Genomic DNA, 19,125 nt, shown 5'->3' with positions numbered 1-19,125 from the left:
ATGATTGTCTGATCTGCCACCTTTATCACTACAGATTGGTTGGTTAAGTTTAGGCAAATTAAAGTACTTGGTTATTTACAGATGGTCTGGGTCACAGGAAACCAGCAAGAGACCAGTGCTGTCTGTTGCAAGGAGGTGTGATGCAAACTGCTGCTTGTGGTGTCAAAGACAGACACTGAGCATGCACAGCCACCCACGTAATTCCTCATTCAGAGGCTTTGTGGCGGTATAAAAACAGCATGCTACTTCCTTCTGCGAGAGGACAGTCATTATTTGCATGAGGTTACATTTCAAAGAAACCTAAATTGTTTTATGCTTGCGAAGAAACCGCCAATAGTGGTTGTTTTTCTGTTGAGGACAGTCTTAATGGTTCTGTTGAAAGCAGTGGCAACCACCACCCACAACTGAGAAGAAATTACTTGAACAGATAATATGAATCTGCGCCGGTGGTTGTGTTCAATTAAAAGATCAAATGTACTGTAACAAGACTAAAAGTGTACGGCCGTGCTCCCAGCTCTGTGAGACTGCACTAATGCACAGAGGTGCATTAAGGCCAGCAAAATGCTAAGGCCTGCATGCTAACATAATCACAATACTAGCATGCTAATGTTAGCATGTTAGTATACCACGAAGGTAAAAAGCATGTTCACCATCTTACTTTAGCCTGTTAGCATGCTAACATCTGCTAATTAGCACTGAACACAACGTACAGCAGAGGCTGATGGGAAAGTGAGTATAGCTTAACTTGTTGCAGCTCTACCTTTATGTAAACAACAATATAGGTTACAGTATAAGCTATATACGTGTTGGTGAATATGATGGCGTGTCATACAGAGTCTAACTCTAGTTTAATGGCAACATTCAACTTGCATTACCAAAGGAGACAGGCAGGAAAATCACAACAGTAAATAATGGTGGATTCCTCCAACAGGTGTATAAAATAATGAGCTCGACAGGAGAAAACCACCTTAAAAATGTAGTATGTATCTTATACCATTTGTGTAGCATATTTATATTTGTAGTATATTTATGTGTGTTATGTGATCTCTCCTTACTTCACTGCTTTGTGTTGGTGTCAGCCAAGAAGGTCAGCCACTGTGTTCTATAATGAGGAGGGCAAAATAATCACAGACCAGTCTTTTTCTTTCGCCCACCCAGCATAGCAAATTAGTGAATAAGGCCCTTCCTTTTTATACAAACTCTGTGGTCCTGATGCAGAAAAAGAAGGCACAGTGGCTGCTGTTGCTTCCTAAATTGTGTCTCTTTTATTCAGCCCATTCCCCGGCCTCATCTAAAGGTTCAACCACAAGCTGCGTGTCAGACAGGAAAATGAGTGCCACCCACAAACCCCTCCCTTCACCCCATCTGGCTACCCAAACAAAAGCCAATTCGAGGGTGGCACAGAGGGCGCACCAACTACACAATGACTCATTATTTAGAAAACTCGTATTAGCAGATAGGTCTGCATACAGGTCCACCTGCAGCAATGTAACAAAACACAAATAACAAATGTATATAACCTCTATTTTTACTAATCATTTCAACTGTCACTAAGTCTACTACGAGTACTGGGTGACATTATTTCACCTGTTTCCAGTGCTAATGAACTTGTTTAAGGTGTAGTTTTCTACACTTTGTTGCACAACAATCATTCTTACATTGTGAATAAGAAAAAAAAAAAAAGATCTTTTTGCAGCATACGTTGGAAATGGGTACATCTGCACCCATTTATGTGTTCCCACTTTTGGTCAGTACTGCAAACAGTTTGGTGTTGGGATCATCTCCATGTTTGTGCATGCATGATCAAGAATAATATATCTAAGATTTCTGTCTTCACTCCATTCTCTCTGTATTTCTTGTCTCCCCCTTTGCACTGGCATATCTCCCTCTGTGTGTATGTGTGTGTGTGTTTGTGTGTGTGTATGTGTGTGTGTGTGTGCAAGATGGGAGTTTGCATAGCAGTGCATAATGTGTTATATCAGCTTTATTAAACAGATAAGGAAAATTCCCCAAGTGTCACCTTATATATATAGAAGCTGAGCTGTGTTTCACTTAACTGGCTCCCTCATTACAGCTGATGTGTGCACAACCAGTGTAATGAACAGTAATCTAATCATCACTCCTGAGAGAACTGGACGCACAAACACCAATCCACACAATTCATACACACAGACACACGCACTCCTATAAACACAAATACTTTAAAAAATTACAGATACACAAATGGACGCTGAAAATTTTTTGTGAATCCACAGACACACACACATCAGAGAGAGCTGGACTGCTCACCCATTTGTTGAATAATGCATAAAGAGGCTTGTTGCCACAATGAAATGATAAGCCGTACTTCTCATGGTATAGAGGAGGTTTAATTATCCAGTCTCTGTGTAATCACATGGAAACAGCTTCCCACTCGTCTTTTATTAAGCCTTTTATAGCTTTTATAGCTGAGGGGGCACTCTTTTATGAATTATTGAACAATCTTGCAGTACATATGTACATCTTACAGCCTCACAGTAGCAAACTTTCTTAAAGGCAGAGGAAAGACTAAACAAATGACCTTCACTGGGCTATCTGCTCTCTTTCATGTGAGGAGTAGGAGCCAGGAAGGAGGCTGTTGTGTCATATGCTGTTTTAGGTCAAACACGGGCAGAATGCCTTAAAATAGATTTTTTTTCCCTCTTTGTTTTGCCTCTCTCTGGTGCTGCACAGATGGGATTTCATTTTGCACATGAGCGATGTGTGGAAGTAAATGATGCTCAGGCTGCTATGCTTACATTATACTGCTGAGACACTGAGACACCAAGCAGACATTCCTCACCACCCAGTCACCACTGAAATGGTTTTTGTATTAAGTGTTTATAGCAGTCAGTTCTGTTAAAGCTGTTGCTGAGTTTTGGGGAAAAACGTGCATCTGTGGAATAAATGGGATTTTCAGATATACAGCACATACAGTATTAACTGTAAATTTCTAAGAGTCTATTTTCTGTGCAGTATGTGCTCCCTTGGACTGTACAAGCACTGTTACATCACAAGCCATGAGGTAACAGTTCTCGTACCACTCCTCTGTTACATAACCATTGTCTCTCCAGTGGTATCTACCACAGGCTCAGGTGAGACCGGCCAACATCATGTACAAGATAAAACAATTAAACTTTCTGTTACCGCTGAGATTTGACAGCTACAGATGCAGCACTGATGTTCTGTCTTGTCTCTCTGATGATAACAGAATCCCCGCCACAGTGTATGTATATATGGCTTTTTCCCCATTCAAGTCAGGACGGCCTCATTGCACCAGTCTTTCTCTCACATAGAGACACTACTTTGAAAACATATAGCTTTTATGAGCTACAAGTTAATTCACACTGGACAATATTAAATTACAGCAAAGCTCCCCTCAAGGGAAATAATGTTTTTTTTTTCTTTTTTTAAAGTTCAGACTATTTCATTAAAACATTTCATGCAGCACTGTGATGTAATTTAATACAAAATCATACAAGTAAATTGTAATATTACTTATAACTTATTACAATATGAAATAAGTTAGTTGTACTTGAAATACTCAGCCAGAGATGGTCACTATATTTAAAATACCTACACAAATGCCTCAGAACAGTCTTTGTTATAGTTTCCTGTAAGAAATGCAATAAATGAATAATATCCTTCATGATTTTGAAACCACACGTGAACCTTTAGTGGTTCAGCTAGTGCTGACAGCTTTTTAGTAAATTTGCTTCAGTTTTCCAGCTTTTTGTGCTATAGAAGGTGTTATATATCTTCATATATATATCCTTGTGTGTCTTCATCATGTGCTGTTTTGTCCCGAGGGACAGAAAAACATTTTTATTCCCTTGGATGAAACACTAGCTGAGTGTGGAATTGGCTGAACTGACCCCAAGCTACTGCAAAATGTGATTAGATTGGAAAATCTTAAAATATTCCTTTTCAAATTTTATTTAAAAAAAAAAAAGAAAAAATATATAAAAAAGCATGCTTTCTTTTCCTAAGCTGCTGTGATTGCCCACTGGCTGAAATGTATTCCTTTCAAAAAATCCAAATCAGCGGCAGATTATGCGCAAACGGTTTCACTGCAGATTGCTTCACCAGTGAAACCTAGAGTGAGCTGGGCCTCAGAAGTTTTCTTTCTCTTTCCACGTTTGTTATGGTCCAACTTTCCCAATTCTGAGCTGTCCCTCATTGCCTGAGCTGACTTATTTTAGCGGTCCGTAATCTTTATTCGTAAGTGAAAACACATGTGAAAGCCATTCACATGCAGTGAAAACGCTCCACACTGTTTGTGATCCGGCTGTGTGGACGTCATTATACCTGGATGCCCTCTGTGCCGGGCTGCTGCAGTAGTTTGACGGTGCGTGTGTGTGCTGTCTTCTGGCCGCGGCCGTCGTGCCAGGTCAGGTTGCTGCCTCCAGCGCGGTGCGGCAGCTGGTAGCTCAGCTCCTCAGCAGACACCGTGTGCTCCAGGGAGGCACGGCAAAAACTGAAGCTGGACGCCGCTGAGAGGAGAGAAAGGAAGACAAGGAGAGAAAAGCAAGGAGACAAGCAGAGAGAGAAGAATGAACACTGATAAGCACTCACTTTGTATTGTCTTTGTTTAAAGGGTTTGCAAACACATTGTCTATGAACTGAGCAACAGGAACAACAAAAAAATAAATAAATAAACAAAATAAATGATTGATAATCCTCAAAGAGATTAACAGGCTGCATTCACTCCAGATTACATGCTTTGTGTACTGACTGAGCTACAAACAGATGGCTGTTTTGGTGATGGTGGTGGCAGCAGTGCTACTCCACTGTGATCTCCAATTATGCTGAGTGCATATTCACAGAGGCAGTGCATGATTTTTGGAATTGTGTCTCTCTCACTAGATTAGTCCTTGATTATTTAAATCCTGAATCATGAATATTTGATTTTTTTTTTCTTTCCCCTCTGTCCATTCTTCCACCTTTTCCTGCCAGGACTGAGTGTCAGATGTGAGCAAGCAAAGAAGAGAAGTTGTTAGTGCAGGGTCAGAGTACAGCTCAGGAACAGCCACGTGGCTTCTTCTGCAATTCACATCAAGATGAACAGGCAACTGTATTGTAATTATTTGTCTGTGACAATGGATTTATTTAAAAGGATCTATTAAAGCCACTGCTCCCCTTACTCAGTAATTAGGAATGTGAATGATAAAAGAGAATATGACTGCTCAACAGCCACAGAAAACAGAAAGGAGAGAGTAGAAGGAAAAAAAAAAGTCAAGGGAATGCACAGAAGAAAGTGAAACCTTGTTGTCCGCTTTTCTGCAAAAACCTGTTTTTTTTTTTTTTTTTAACAACTACTGTTTGCAAGTAATGTACACAAGAAATACATTGGGATACAATGCTTAACCAGGAATCTAGCCTGAGTGCATGTGAGTTCAGACAGGGAGAGTATCACTGTGGCAGAGGAGGGATGAAAGGAAAGATCATTACTCACTATGGTACATCTTTAGTGCCAAAATAATTCAATCTCAAGTCCATCCAAAACTGAAACTGAAATAAATAAGTTACAGTTGTGCTCAAACGCTCTTTCTCAGAGCCTTTCGAGTTTAAATACACTCCAGAGCTGCAGCATGATGCACCGTAAACAAACTTTAACTATACAGTACTATCACTGGTTCAACAACACACAAGAGGAGAAATCAGATTGAAAACAAGCTGCGAGTGAAAGCAGGGTTGCAGTGCATGTCAATTCTACAATTCTACAATTACTATGTACTGGATTTCTCTCTGAAATCCCCGGTTTTGTATGTGCATGTAAACGCATTCATTGAGACGGAGACAGAATGGCTGATGATAGAGCTAAAAGTGGAACAAGGCATAATAAATGTTGCATTCATTACTTTTTAATATGAAAAAAAGCCTCTTCACGACAGAAAAATGTCAAAACGTTATTTGAGAAAAGCCTCATTTCATCTCCCACGAATGACTCTTCATTTCTCATCCTCCCACCTCCTCGGGGACCAGATTAAAAAAAAAAAAATTAGATTAGATGAGATTCAACTTTATTGTCATTGCACAGAGTACAAGTACTGAGACAATGAAATGCAATTTAGCGTGTAACCAGAAGTGCAAAAAGCAGTAAAGTGCAGAGTAATGTGCATATGTACAGTGATATATAAATTATAGTGAGGGATACATATGAATATGCTAAGATATATGCAATATTAACAGTATTAACAGATGAACAGAGTGAAATGAATACACTAAGATATGTACAGCATATGCAGCAACCACAGTAGGCAATGTATAAAAAGAGAGGCCGGATTTATGTGAGTTCCCTGTGTAAAGTTATATAAGGTCTTTACAATATGTCCACCCATTTGTCTCTTTTATGTTTCTTTCTCTGATTTTTGACCCTGTGGCTATGCCCGATATTCCCATACCACTTACAAAAAAGGAGAAGTGAACAGGCCTGAAGATATAACTAAGGTTTAAAATAGAATTGAAAACAAGTAAAACATGTAAAACCTGCCATTCCTTCCACCACCAAGGGAAAACAAGTGTATTGGACTATTCCCATTTTAGAATTGCACAACAGACCACTGAGACCTGCTGTATGACAGCAGTGGCTTGTGGGAAACATGTGGTTGCAGATGAGAGGTCAGAGAACACTTTTCCTCAACCCAGAAGTCTGATCAAGTGAGCATCGGAGAATACAGAGTTCGCACAGCCATGATGGAAGCATGAAGAAGAGTGTGGAGAAGAAAAAGAAGAAAGGCCTGTCAGGAATCACTGATGTGTAACCTGTTCTGCCTCATATGCGGCTTTCTCTCTCTGTGCTCCCCTGTCTGGTGCTTCACTCCTGCCTCCCTCATGTCTATATGTTGCTGCCTTTGTATCTTCTTATGCAGCAGCATCCTTCTTGATTCCCTTTATTTCTCTCTCTCTCTCTCTCTCTCTCTCTCTCTCTCTCTCTCTCTCTCTCTCTCTCTCTCTCTCTCTCTCTCTCAGTGTTTCTCTTTGTGGTTGTCAGGTCTTTGGGGTTGTCGGGATAAACTAGGCCCAACCCTGATGTAATTACTGCCAGTCAGACTGAGGGGGAGGGGACAGAAGGAAGATACGGAAGCTAAGCTCCTTGCAGCCCTAAAGACCTGCCAATCTCGGAGAAAGAGACAAGAGAAAGCCCAAAAGCAAGAGCAAGACAGACAAGAAAGAGAGAGGCAGAGCGGTGCTGTAAATTAGCTCCTGATCCATGCAAACTGACAGTAAACTGATCAAACTGCATCGAGGTAAAAGAGCTCAGGGATGAGGGAGGGAGACACATTAATAGACCACGAAACAACTTAATTTCACAAGCTGTTAAAGACAGAGCTTTCCAATTATCAGACAGAGACCACCCAACACTTCATGGGCATTACTTTTAAAATGAAGAAGTGTAGCATCATGACTTCCCACTTCCACTGAAATCTCAATCTCTGCCACATCGCCAGACCTTGCCACCCCCAGCAGTCATTAAACGAAGACAAAGAGCTCATTCCGCAAGCTTTAATGGACTCGGTCAGCTTAACCTCCTGGCACAAGACACGGCTCAGAATTTAGAATCAGCCAAAAGTGATTACATAGCGTCCTACTGACATCTTTTTTTGAAATGACATTGCAACGTATGCCTTCGCTGGTTGCTCTGTGAAACATGAAGCTTAAAGAAACTGCAAATGCAGTATATTGTGGTGAGACTCAATGAAAGGATTTAGCTGTTTAGTTGTGCTTAAACTCACTGTCCTTATATGAATCTTTGTGATCTAGGATGATTACCATCTTTACCATTAAGCAGAAGGGGTTATCTGTCACCTTTCCTTGTCTGTCTCAACATGCATTTGATCAGCTTGGACAACCACCAAATCTCCTCCATCCTATTCATCACTAACTGGTGCTGTATTATCTCTCGCTGCCCTTGCCAGTGACTTTTATCACCTCCAGTCGAGGGAGGGGAGAGAAGACAAGCGATGATGGAGGGTGGATGGAGGGAGGCAGGATGAAAAGTAAAAAGCATGATATGTATCTTCTGAGTTACAGTCAGTGAATGAAAAAGAAATAAGATTCCCAGTGATGCAGTGCATGTTTAAAAGCTCAGGATCCTGTAACTTCAGATACAGATAGAGAAAAAAAGGTAAGCGAGAACTGTTGGTGGAAGAGGTGCCAAATTCAAGGGCAAAGTATCAGACAGGTGTTTGCGTCTGTGTGTGTGTGTGTGTGTGTGTGTAGAGGGTAGGTAGGTCAATAAGACTCAGCCCAGTGAAGTGTAACCTCATATCACCTGCTCTTGACTGAGCAGCATATCTGCTGTGCGGAGTGGCTGCTAAATCTCAGAGGTATTCCCTTCTGAAAAGGTAATTAAGCTGTTAGGTACGGCACCCTGGAAGGTCGTTCCAAGCCAAATCCCACAGTAGATTAACATGGCATCACTGGACATTACTCATTTGACTTCAAAAGAGAGCATCTAAATTAGTCCGTGTGGACTATTTTGCTGTGTAGGCTTTTTGTAGAAGTTTGATCTTTGCATAACCTTGGCATCAACTTCAGGGCCGCATGTGTGTGTGTTTGCCTCATCCTCTTATGAGGAAAGTGGTCTGGCTAATCCACCTTCAGGCATCATAGAGAGGGTGTGATGGTGTATTTCAGCAGCATGATATCGGCATCAACTCCCTCCCCATTCTGACCACCTCTTATTCAACTCAAAGATAAAATTTCTATTTGCAGTGTAAGCTCTATTTGAAAGAGGAAAAAAAAAAAACAGTCATTCTCATTCCCTCTGCAAGAGGGTGAAACTTCATCATGCAGATTTCATGCCTCTGTAATGTACCTTAAACCTGGAGTCCAAATATAGCATCAAACAGACCAATGCTGCCAGCTCCACCAATACATCTACTGCTGATCCAGATTTGTTGGTCCTATAGTATGTTGAGGGTAAAGCAAAGAGCTATTTACAACTCCTCTACTCCACCAGACCCGGTCTTAACCTCAGGAATGAGCCATGAAATTACTCCACTTTCAAGAGCAGGGGGTAAAAAAGGAAGAATCTGGTTGCAGCTTTAAAAATAAATATAAAACCCAAGACCCCAGGGTTTTTTCCCATGATGCATTGCAGTCTATTATCCACTCTGACATGAGACATTGTCGCAGAGGCTGGGGCTGAGGTTTACCTTTCACAAACTATCAGTGTCATGGGAACGCGCAGATAGGGAAATGGGAGTAAACAGTGGACATCCACAATGCAGGCTGATTGAAGATAACAACACACCAACTCTCATCAGGACACAGACGAGGGAAATGCCAACTAAATCTGTGTGTATGATTGTGTGTGTTAGCGAATGCCGGCATGCTCATGCATACGTGAATGTGACTCACGATGCCACGATGCACGAGGACTCACATATCCACACATCTGTATAATCCCTGTCTGCTTTCGTTTAGGCTACTGGATCTGAATAATGCCCGCAAAGAGACAGTACATGCAAGCCATGTGGACTGAGGCTGAATTCTGGATTCGAACTGCAGGGCAATTAAGGTTCACAATGGACAGTATAGCCCAGAACACAGGTGCAGTTGGCATTTCTCTTATGATTCTGATAGTCACTGTAGAAGTCCAACTGCACCCTGAGAGCACAGAGCAACAAAGGCTGGTATGAGAAATGCCAGGCCGACCTTGGCTTCCTCTCTTTAGGCAGTGCTGTGAAAAAAAAAAACACAACACTGGTCCAGCATTTAGGACAGGATGACTTTTATTCTTGTACTCTCTCACTCTGGCCCCCACCGCACCTCCACAGAGACAGACAGAACTATTGATTATCCATCACGGTGTCAGAGAACATACAATTACAGATCACTTTAGATAAAACACACGCACAGGCATGCACACACAGTCCACCTAACTCTTCCACCCGAGGCCACTGGCTGTCATACCCACTCCTGCTCAAAGGAACTCACTACATGTTTCACACAAAAAGAGGAGAAGGAAGAATGACACAGAAAAAGAGATGGGATACAGAGGTCTGACATGGTCATGCCCTCTTAAGAGGATGAAAGCATGAAGCCCAGGGTAAATGTAGGAACAGAGAGATGGAGAAATAAGATGACGGGTCACAAAAGGGAGAATAGATGACAAATTACGCTTTAGAGTAGAACATTAATATTAATTGCACCAGGAGAAAGAGGGAGCGAAATGCCGAGGTTTATGGAGATCATGTGATTCTGTTATTTTTCTCCACCTCACAGCCAAGTTCCTCATGATGATACAGGACAGATTACATCTCACTGACAATCGATAATTCAGAGCGAATGTCAGAGGAGAAGGGAGGAGAAGGCAGGAGAAGGAGGAGAGGGACGAGGTCGAGTAATAGGATGTGAGGTGTGATCAAGCTTGATCAAACTAGGGAACAGACAAGATCAATGTCGGCCTGTACACACGCACAAGTAACTTGGTAATCTGGTGTTCTGGTTTGTGGAGCATTCCAGTTACATGCTATATGCATCCTTCTTTAACAAAACCTGTATATGCTAGCTGAAAATAAAAAATATAATAATAACCAGTGTAATGAGGTATTAATACTTCCTAGTACTGGTAAGCCATCCTGTCCTGTAAACACACCTCACTGATGTTTCTCTTAACAAGAAAATGTAAAAACAATGTGACCATGTGAAAGGGGTTGTTTTTAGTAATGAACCCACAGAGAATTATCACCTGGATGTGCAGCTCCCTTCGGCTTTATGGAGCTTTACAGAGAATTCCAGTTCACCCTATAGCTAAAACCCACTGTACACTGCCTGTTCAGCACCAATAGCAGAATATATACAGAAAGAATTAGCACCCAGCTTGTGATTATACTGGACCAAAGTCACAAACATGAATCCAAATTAATCATAATGTTGTTCACAATTTGTTTCCATTGCCCCCAAGGGGCCAAAAATTTGTTATTTGTAGGATTAGTATTTCTCTGTACCATTACATATTCATTACTAACAAACAACCAACAAAAGCAATCAAATTCAAAGTTTTAAAAAAAGCATTGCTAGACATCTTTTATAACATTGAACATAACAACAACACTGAAGAATTCAGCTAATCTCCTTTAATGAGACTGTGTGGGTGTGGTTTGATCAGGACTGACTGACAGTGACCTGGCATCATGAGAAAACAACCCAACAACTATCTTCACATTTTGAAACAACATAAAACGATGCTAAATCCTCTAAGCTGCACTGAAATACATGGCATCACCCTTTTCCAACTTCAAACCAGTAAGAAGAACACGGACAAAGCAGCTCATACAGAAAATCATGAGAGAGAACAAAGTTCATATTTTGGCAGAAAATGCTGTGTCCACGTCCATGACTCCATCGCTCACAGTAAGACACTTGCTGAAAAATTTGGTTTTGGGTTAAGCAAAATCTCCACATGTATTGAAATTGAAACACATTTTTCATTTGCAGTAGGATTTGGAATTTACTAACTACTGCATGGATTTGTTGTGATCTGGCTGCTTTGACCCTGAAAACTGTGCTCCAGTCCACATACAGAGCAGCAGCACAAGCTCCAGTTAACTGCATTTGCAAAATTAAGTTGTAGTATATCCATCACAGTGAAAAAAAAGCCATCAGTGTTTTTCTTATGAAGCTTTAAGTGCCTGAGAGCTTCAAGGGCACACACTATCTGTGTTGATCTTGTTTATAAGATATTGAATTATTATTTGACAAGCCACCCTAACTGGCCAGGTAATCAGATGATCAATCTGTCCACGCACACACACACACACACACACACACACACACACACACACACACACACACACACACACACACACACACACACACACACACACACTACTCTGTTATCACTATAACAAAAACCTTTGACAATATCATCCAAATTAGCCTGGTTAGGACTTTGAAATGAATCAAGGCATCAGAGGGGATAGCGAATGAAACAAGGAAAATTACACGAGAGGCAAGCAGAGCATAAATTTATACATGTTTAAATAGTTTTAAATTTACATGTCAGAGGCATCCACAGGCAGGCAGCATAAAGGTTAGGCTAAATTGTCACCGGTCTGATTGGTTGAATAATTCAATACTGTGAAAGGTCAAATGCAAGAAGTTAACTGATCAAACTAGCTTCTTGCCTTATATTGTCTCTGTTACTGACTGAATGCTTTACAAATTTAGAAAAGAACTTACGATCCCATCAAAAATTGTATACTTTGCCTGTCAGATTCACAACTTCAAGATTTCTGATGTTTCATTTAATAAAAGTGAGAGAATGCTGGCACTGTGTTCCTCTGTGTGTCTGTGTGTGTTGAATTACAGTCGTTTCAGCTGTCACATAAAAATAACGCATTATTCTTCTGGCTTTCAATTCTCAGTACATGCTGTGATCTAAAATGTCCTCACAGTTTGTCTGTCATGCAGACCGTCCTCCTCTGTATTATACTGGAAAGAATCCAGAATGATGTGGGGATTGAAATGAACAGAAGCGCATAACTTCTCAGCTTAGGCAAGCTTGGCTTTTTAAATATTTAATGTTTGTTTACAGCTGTTCCCCTGACTGGCAAAATGTTCTGTCTGACTGGATTAACGGATGTTTGGGTACACAATATTAAAGCTCTGAAATACTCCAATTCCATCTTAGCACAACAGCCTTGATAAAGGCACACGCTGAATGAACAGCAAGAAATTAGTTACTTAGCAGGTTACCACAAAAACAATGTCTGCATGCCTTTCAATATCAAAATAATCCTTTGAATTCAAGTGCAAATGAAGCCGATCATTCGGAACCACAAGCTATAAGCCAGATGGTCTGCTAATGAAGCCTAAAGTGATTGAAGCAATCAGACAAACAGGCTTTACCATTATCTTTTTTTCTCTAAATTGAAATCAAAGAAGCAACTTACAAAAGCAACTTAGCTAGCATGCCACAAAATGGCATCTTTTTTGTTTGCAACACAAATACCTTCAGTAATAGCCTGCAAGGCCGTCCGGCAGGGATCCACCACACTCTTTCTGCTGACCATAGAGAAACCAACTCCTTATATTCTCACATTATAACTCTTTGCATTTGCCCACAAGGAGATGGTTGCCATCTGCCGAGGTTAAACTCCCAAGAGTGAACCGAGTGGAGCCTGTGTACAAGTTGGCTCTCACACAAGCACACAGCGGCCAGCGGTGATGAGAATGGACTACAGTTCATTGTGATTGTCACATGTGGTCTGTAAATCGATGCGGTGCACTCATGCTGTGGCCTGGTGAGAGAATGGGATGTGGAGGGGTTCAGCACTCAATACTTTATTGAGTGTCCTAAAGCCGTGACTATCACACAAGTACCGTACTTTGTGCATGTATGTCACTGCTCATAAATTCTGTGACATATTAGAGAAGAAATGTCTGAGCAATGTAGCGTGTCAAAAATAACAACCAGTCGATGGCACACAATGTATATGTTCACACACACACGCACACAAACTCGCACAAATAAACACAAAGGTTACTGAGCACCGAGGGGTTTGCAAACAATGAAGTGAGTAAATGACCGTTAGTCGAGTTAGTTGATAATCTGCTCTACGCCATCCCTGCATCCACACAAAGAGACCAGGATGAGGGGATAAAAGAAGATAAAGAGGAATGAAAAGAGGAGGAAATAGGCTTATAGAATGGGCTGAGAGCTGGTGGGAAAAGAAAAAAAAAAGATAAAAGTTAATGCTCCACAGAAGCTGAGAGGTAAACAGAGAGCGAGAAAAGAGAAGGGAAATGTGCCAATGAATTTGAAGCTGAGGTAGATAGGAAGAGAATGAAAATTGCAGACAGGGAGTTAATTTGTAGATTCATAAGCAGCATGAATGATTAGAAACAGCAACTCGGTGGCGGTGGTGGTGGTACTACTTCTGTCAGCCAGCTGAAATATGACTCAGTGCTTTTAAGTTTTTAATGTTTGCTGTGGTCCCGTGTGATGTGATCCAGGAGGCTGCCTCTAATCTTTTGCTTAAAGGGAAGGAAGGAAAGAAAGAAAGAAAGAAAGGCGGGAAGAAGATGTAAAGGTCGTGGCAGGGGGCCACACAGACAGGCTCTGGCAATACCACTGAGACAGGTGAGTGGAGAGTTGCAGCACTGCCACTGGCAAAAACTATCAAACAGAGACATAAACTAACTCTGCTCTACTTCCTTTATGCATTCCAAAGAATATTTCAACAGGCAACAAAAGACGCAGACCCGAAACTTCACCAGCGCTCTACTTCTTTTTAATTTGTGCTGTTTGCTTTTGAAAAAAAAAAAAAAAAGATGCAACAAAACCAAGATATTCTCAGCAGCTGCAGCAGCAGCAGGTGTTTTCTGTGGGAGAGTGAATGGTTTGTGTGCACAATACAGTCAGCCATGTTTGGTACAAGCCCTTCAGGAGCTTCCTTGTTTTCAGTCTAACAGTGAGACAAATTAGCTCACACCTGGGGGCACTCGCCCATTCTCCCTGTATCTGTATTCACTCCCTGCAGTCCTACCTGTCTCTGTGGGTCTCAGCAGCATGCTGTGCTGATTGTGGGTCTGTCTCTCTCAGCTTAATTGCCATGTTATCAGCTCCACTCCTGCACTGCCCAGGACTTTCAGTCAGATGGACATGCCAATTACCTCTCCTCCACAAACACACACACGCACACATACACACACACACACACACACACACACACACACACACACACACACACACACACACACACACACACACACACACACACACACACACACACACACACACTTGTTCTTGCTCACTCACATGGTTTCCTGAGGCTGCACTGTCAGGTAACATAGCAAACAGCAGTTGGCATAAAGCGGGCAGTTTGGGATGAAAGGGGGAAGAGAATCAAAGCTCTTTGTAGCCCTTATGCACACATGCACACAAACACATCAATACACATAAAGTCCCAGCAGGAGCTTCTTGTCCAGGCCAAAAGATCTCAAGGGAATCTTTCTACTTCCCTCGCCGTCATAGTCCTTTACTCTAAACATACATACACACACAGCCTTTCATTCATCTCTCTTCTTTTTTGACTGCGCTCTTTACCCATTTCTTCATGGTTTTCTTAACTTCTTTAAAAGATGCATTTAGGGAAATACACTTATTCCCCTTTTTTCTTTTCCACAAGTTAAGACGAAATGACACCAGTCTCATGTCTGTATGAATCTAGAGTTACCCTACCAGCATCTGTAAATGAACACATGATATCTTGTTTGTTTAATCCATACAAAAACCAAAATATAAAAATAACAATTTGGTGAACAATTGCTTGCTGTTTTTACATTTCATGTTTTGTATGGATTGAACAAACAAGCTATAACACGCTAATTAGTGAGCTAAAATGAGACTCAGGTTAGCTCTTTCCTCCTGTCCTCCAGTCTTTGGGGTGAGCAAGCTAAATGAACACTCCCCTTGGCTGTAGCTTTATATTTATCATACAGACATGATTAAAAGATAGATACCACTTATCACTGTTCTAATCTAGGTCTCCAGAAGAAAGCAAATAAGCGTTTTCCAAAATGTTGAAGTTCCAGCTTCTTAAATGTGAGGATTTGTTGCTTTTCTCTGTGCTATAAATTGAAAATACAGAAATTTGGTGTATGGATGGTTGGTTTGACAAAACAAGTAAATTAAGGGATATTAATTTATCTCTGTTTTCTGACATTTTATTGATTAAATTATTAATTATTTCAAAAAGAATAATTAGCTGTGGTTCATATCACAAGCACAGAGGCGGATTTATATCTTATCTTACAGAGAACGAGCATCTAAAGAATGTTTCTGTGCCTGTTGCTCTGTGAATTTGATCACACAGCAATATGACTTAGCGGAACAGTCTCCCATCCACAGCTACAATAGAAAATCTTTTAACAAACAGTCGCTGCAGTAATAGGGGAATTTAATTAGGTGATTTAGAACCAACTTCCTTTACCCATTTTCTGTGGCAAATACATCACAGCGCCCGATCAATGTCAGGTTTTCAAACACTATTAGCTCTCTATTGATAACTCCCCTAATGTTGACTTCTAATGACGCCAGATGTTTCATAGACAGCACAATGTAGTAGAGACTCCTCTGGGCTCCTCATAGAGACCCACCAATTAATCAGCCTCAGCATGTGTGTGTGTGTGTGTGTGTACTGGCTTGTTAACACTGACACTGCCACCTCTCATGGTGTGTGTCACAGTGATTTTAGTAATTCTGCCAAACCAGCTCTCATTCCTACTCTCTCTTCCACTCCACTGAACCATTTCCTTATTATCACCCAGCTACTCAGACGTCACAGACAATCACACACACATACAGACATACACACACACACACACACACACACACACACACACACACACACACACACACACACACACACACACACACACACACACACACACAAACTTAAACACACTCCAATTATCCCACAGACACATCATGTTAACAATGGGGCATTAATAGCACATGCATGAGCAACCCCGCTTACTCGGTTTCTCTCTTTCTATGTCACACACATTCACATACACACACCGCCATGTCTGCGCCCTTACATCTACTCACATTAATGTACTGGCTGATCGTGAGCCATTTTCACTTTAGATAGGACAAGAGAGAAGAGCTTTATTATCTAATGCTTAATTATTTCACTTTAAACCAAATTAGGTGCACTTCAAGACTCAACCTGATATCCCTCAGTACAGTGACTGTGCTTTTCTCTGCTGTCACCAATTACAGAGGCCTCTAAACCAGTTTCAAAAGTTTCCTAAAATCTGTCTCATCTCCTGTGATCCATTTTGAAAAGCCCTTTTTCCATCTACTGAAGAGACAAGAGTTTTCTTGCAAACTTAATACATGACTTGTGTCAGTTTTTTTTTTCCTCAGCTGAAAATCTTTCTCTGTGTCACACTCAGCTCTCCAGTGCGAATGTGAATACATGTGCACACAAGTGCATAAACTCTACGTATTAAGCTTGAGCTATGTGTGCAGAAGTATGTGTGCCTGTGTGTGTGTGTGTGTTTGCTCCTGCCAAGTCCCAAAGCCTGCAGAGCACCAGTGACCTGATATGTAGGGTGAGACAGAAACGCTGGGATGACAGCTTAGAGCCCGCCCCCACTAACTCTGACTGACAGCCCTGTAACCTTGGCTGCCTCCCGCGACAATAGTTTGGTCTTGCTTCCATTTTAACGTCTGTCATTCCTAGCTCAATATAACAACTATTTCTGGGGCGAAGTTCCATAAAGGAATCGTAACAGGACTGGAGGACAAGACAAAACCAGATGAAGCGGAATGAAAAGGAATAACTGCTTTTAGGGTGATATATTGGGACTCTTGACAAACTGATGGCAGTTTATTTCTTAAAGCAGCTGTCAAGATTTGCAGAAGTCTTACAATACCCCAGGTGCTTGTACAGAGTCAAAAACTACATGGTTGTACTTGTATCACTCCAGGATTTTTCTGTCTTTCAGTCCCACAGCCTTTGTGACCAATGCTGCACTTAGGCAACTACACCTCGCTGCCTCTATCTCTGACTCTTATGGGACAAATCCCTCCTAATCTACGGATAAGGTACAACAGCCGCATGTCTCAATGGATTTCAACAAAATCAGGTCAAAAGGGTGCAGACACTCAAAAGAGCATTATTGTACACAAAGAGTGCACAGAGTCACAGCCAGCTTTCCCACCACTTGACATAAAGAAAGCTAAACACCAAAGTAAAGGATTAATACAACCACAAATCTGTCTTTCTTTTATCTAAATATATATTAAATTTGATGTGTGATGTTGTATAAGACACTGAATTTGGTATCATACCAGTAATCTCTTTCTGAGAATGAAACATTTCATAGGAAATCAGGATGGGGCAGATGAAGTAGTTGGTTACATTTGGGCTAAAAGGGATCTCTTCGGTTAAGCCTCTAAGACATTGTCTGGGCTGTGACATTAAAAAATTCAGAGCCAGAATCAGTTCTTAATCGTGGCTGAAGGCAGAAAATCAGATTACATGTACATGCAAACACAAACCTTCATGTCACATTAAACTACTCAAAAATATCAACACAGTCTGAGCATGTTCAATGTGCATTTTCCATGGTGTGAGGCATTTTTTGATAGCACCATATGGCTTATTTATATATCTAAGCCAGAGCCTCCCCTGGGTTCAGTGAGTGTGAAAAAGGGAAATGTTTGTGAGGTAAAAAATATTTCACGTTCAATGAGCATGTAAAGGTCTGTGGGACTGATGTGATTGAGGAAGGGCTTTTCTTATTTAGATGTAACTCCAAAGGCATACCAAAGGGAGATAACAAGAGAGCACAGTGAGAGAAAGAGGAATGTTGCAAAAAAAAAAAAAATAAGATGATGAGATGGAGGAATAAAGTGCAGTTGAGAGGAAATACTGAAAACTGACAACAAATGCAGAGAATATGAGAGAAAATGCAGAAAAGTAGGGAGAACATTAGTTCCAGGGGTTAAAGAGAGGCACAAAGAGTTGAGCTGCATTTAAACAACTCTTCCTCCCCACCTCAGCTGTGGAGCTGACACGCTGACACTTGGCTGCCTATTGACATGGTAAATTGAGGGCCCATTTGAGCAGCACTGTGACAGCCAGCGGAGGCCATAGACTCTGTCAGAACTGTATATTCACAGGACATTATTACAACACACTTCAGGGGACAGAGCAGGAGGGGTGAGAGAAAGACAGTGGAATATGGTTAGAGAAGTAGGAATGCAACAGAAGGTGAGCCGTATGGCAGTAGGATGATTTTAAAAAGTGTGAAATATAGGTTAGAGCAGCAAGAGGAGGAGCAGAGAGAAAGGGAACAGCTAAAACGCTGATAAGAGGGGAGGACAGAAAGCAAAATTGATTTCTATTTTTGGATGAGGTATGAACGATGGCTGGAATGAGTCTAAAGCATGTTCAATTTCAGAAAGTCGCACATACTCAGATAGTTTTGTGTATGCATATAAACTATCTCACATGCAGATCAAACCTGCCACAGATCATGCTCCTAGATTGCGAGTGGCAGTGTAATTGCTTTTCGAGTGGATGAACGTGACTTGCGCTCCTGAGTGTGCGAGGATGTATGCCTTGTTAGGGTGTA

General features: G+C 41.2%; 1 protein-coding gene across 1 annotated transcript in view; it reads right to left on the bottom strand.

Moving 5' to 3' along the window:
• samd10b (sterile alpha motif domain containing 10b) overlaps positions 1-19,125 on the bottom strand; it is a 48,469-nt gene that overhangs the window by 23,512 nt on the left and 5,832 nt on the right. Inside the window, exon 2 of the mRNA XM_041055976.1 lies at positions 4,327-4,511. Within this exon, the coding sequence (XP_040911910.1) occupies positions 4,327-4,511 (185 nt within the window). The remainder of the gene's footprint in view (positions 1-4,326; positions 4,512-19,125) is intronic.

Source organism: Toxotes jaculatrix, chromosome 2 (genome assembly GCF_017976425.1).
Source record: "Toxotes jaculatrix isolate fToxJac2 chromosome 2, fToxJac2.pri, whole genome shotgun sequence".
Lineage (NCBI taxonomy): Eukaryota > Metazoa > Chordata > Actinopteri > Toxotidae > Toxotes > Toxotes jaculatrix.
The sequence above is the reverse complement of the archived record's forward strand: the minus strand, read 5'-3'. Positions and strand labels throughout refer to the sequence as shown.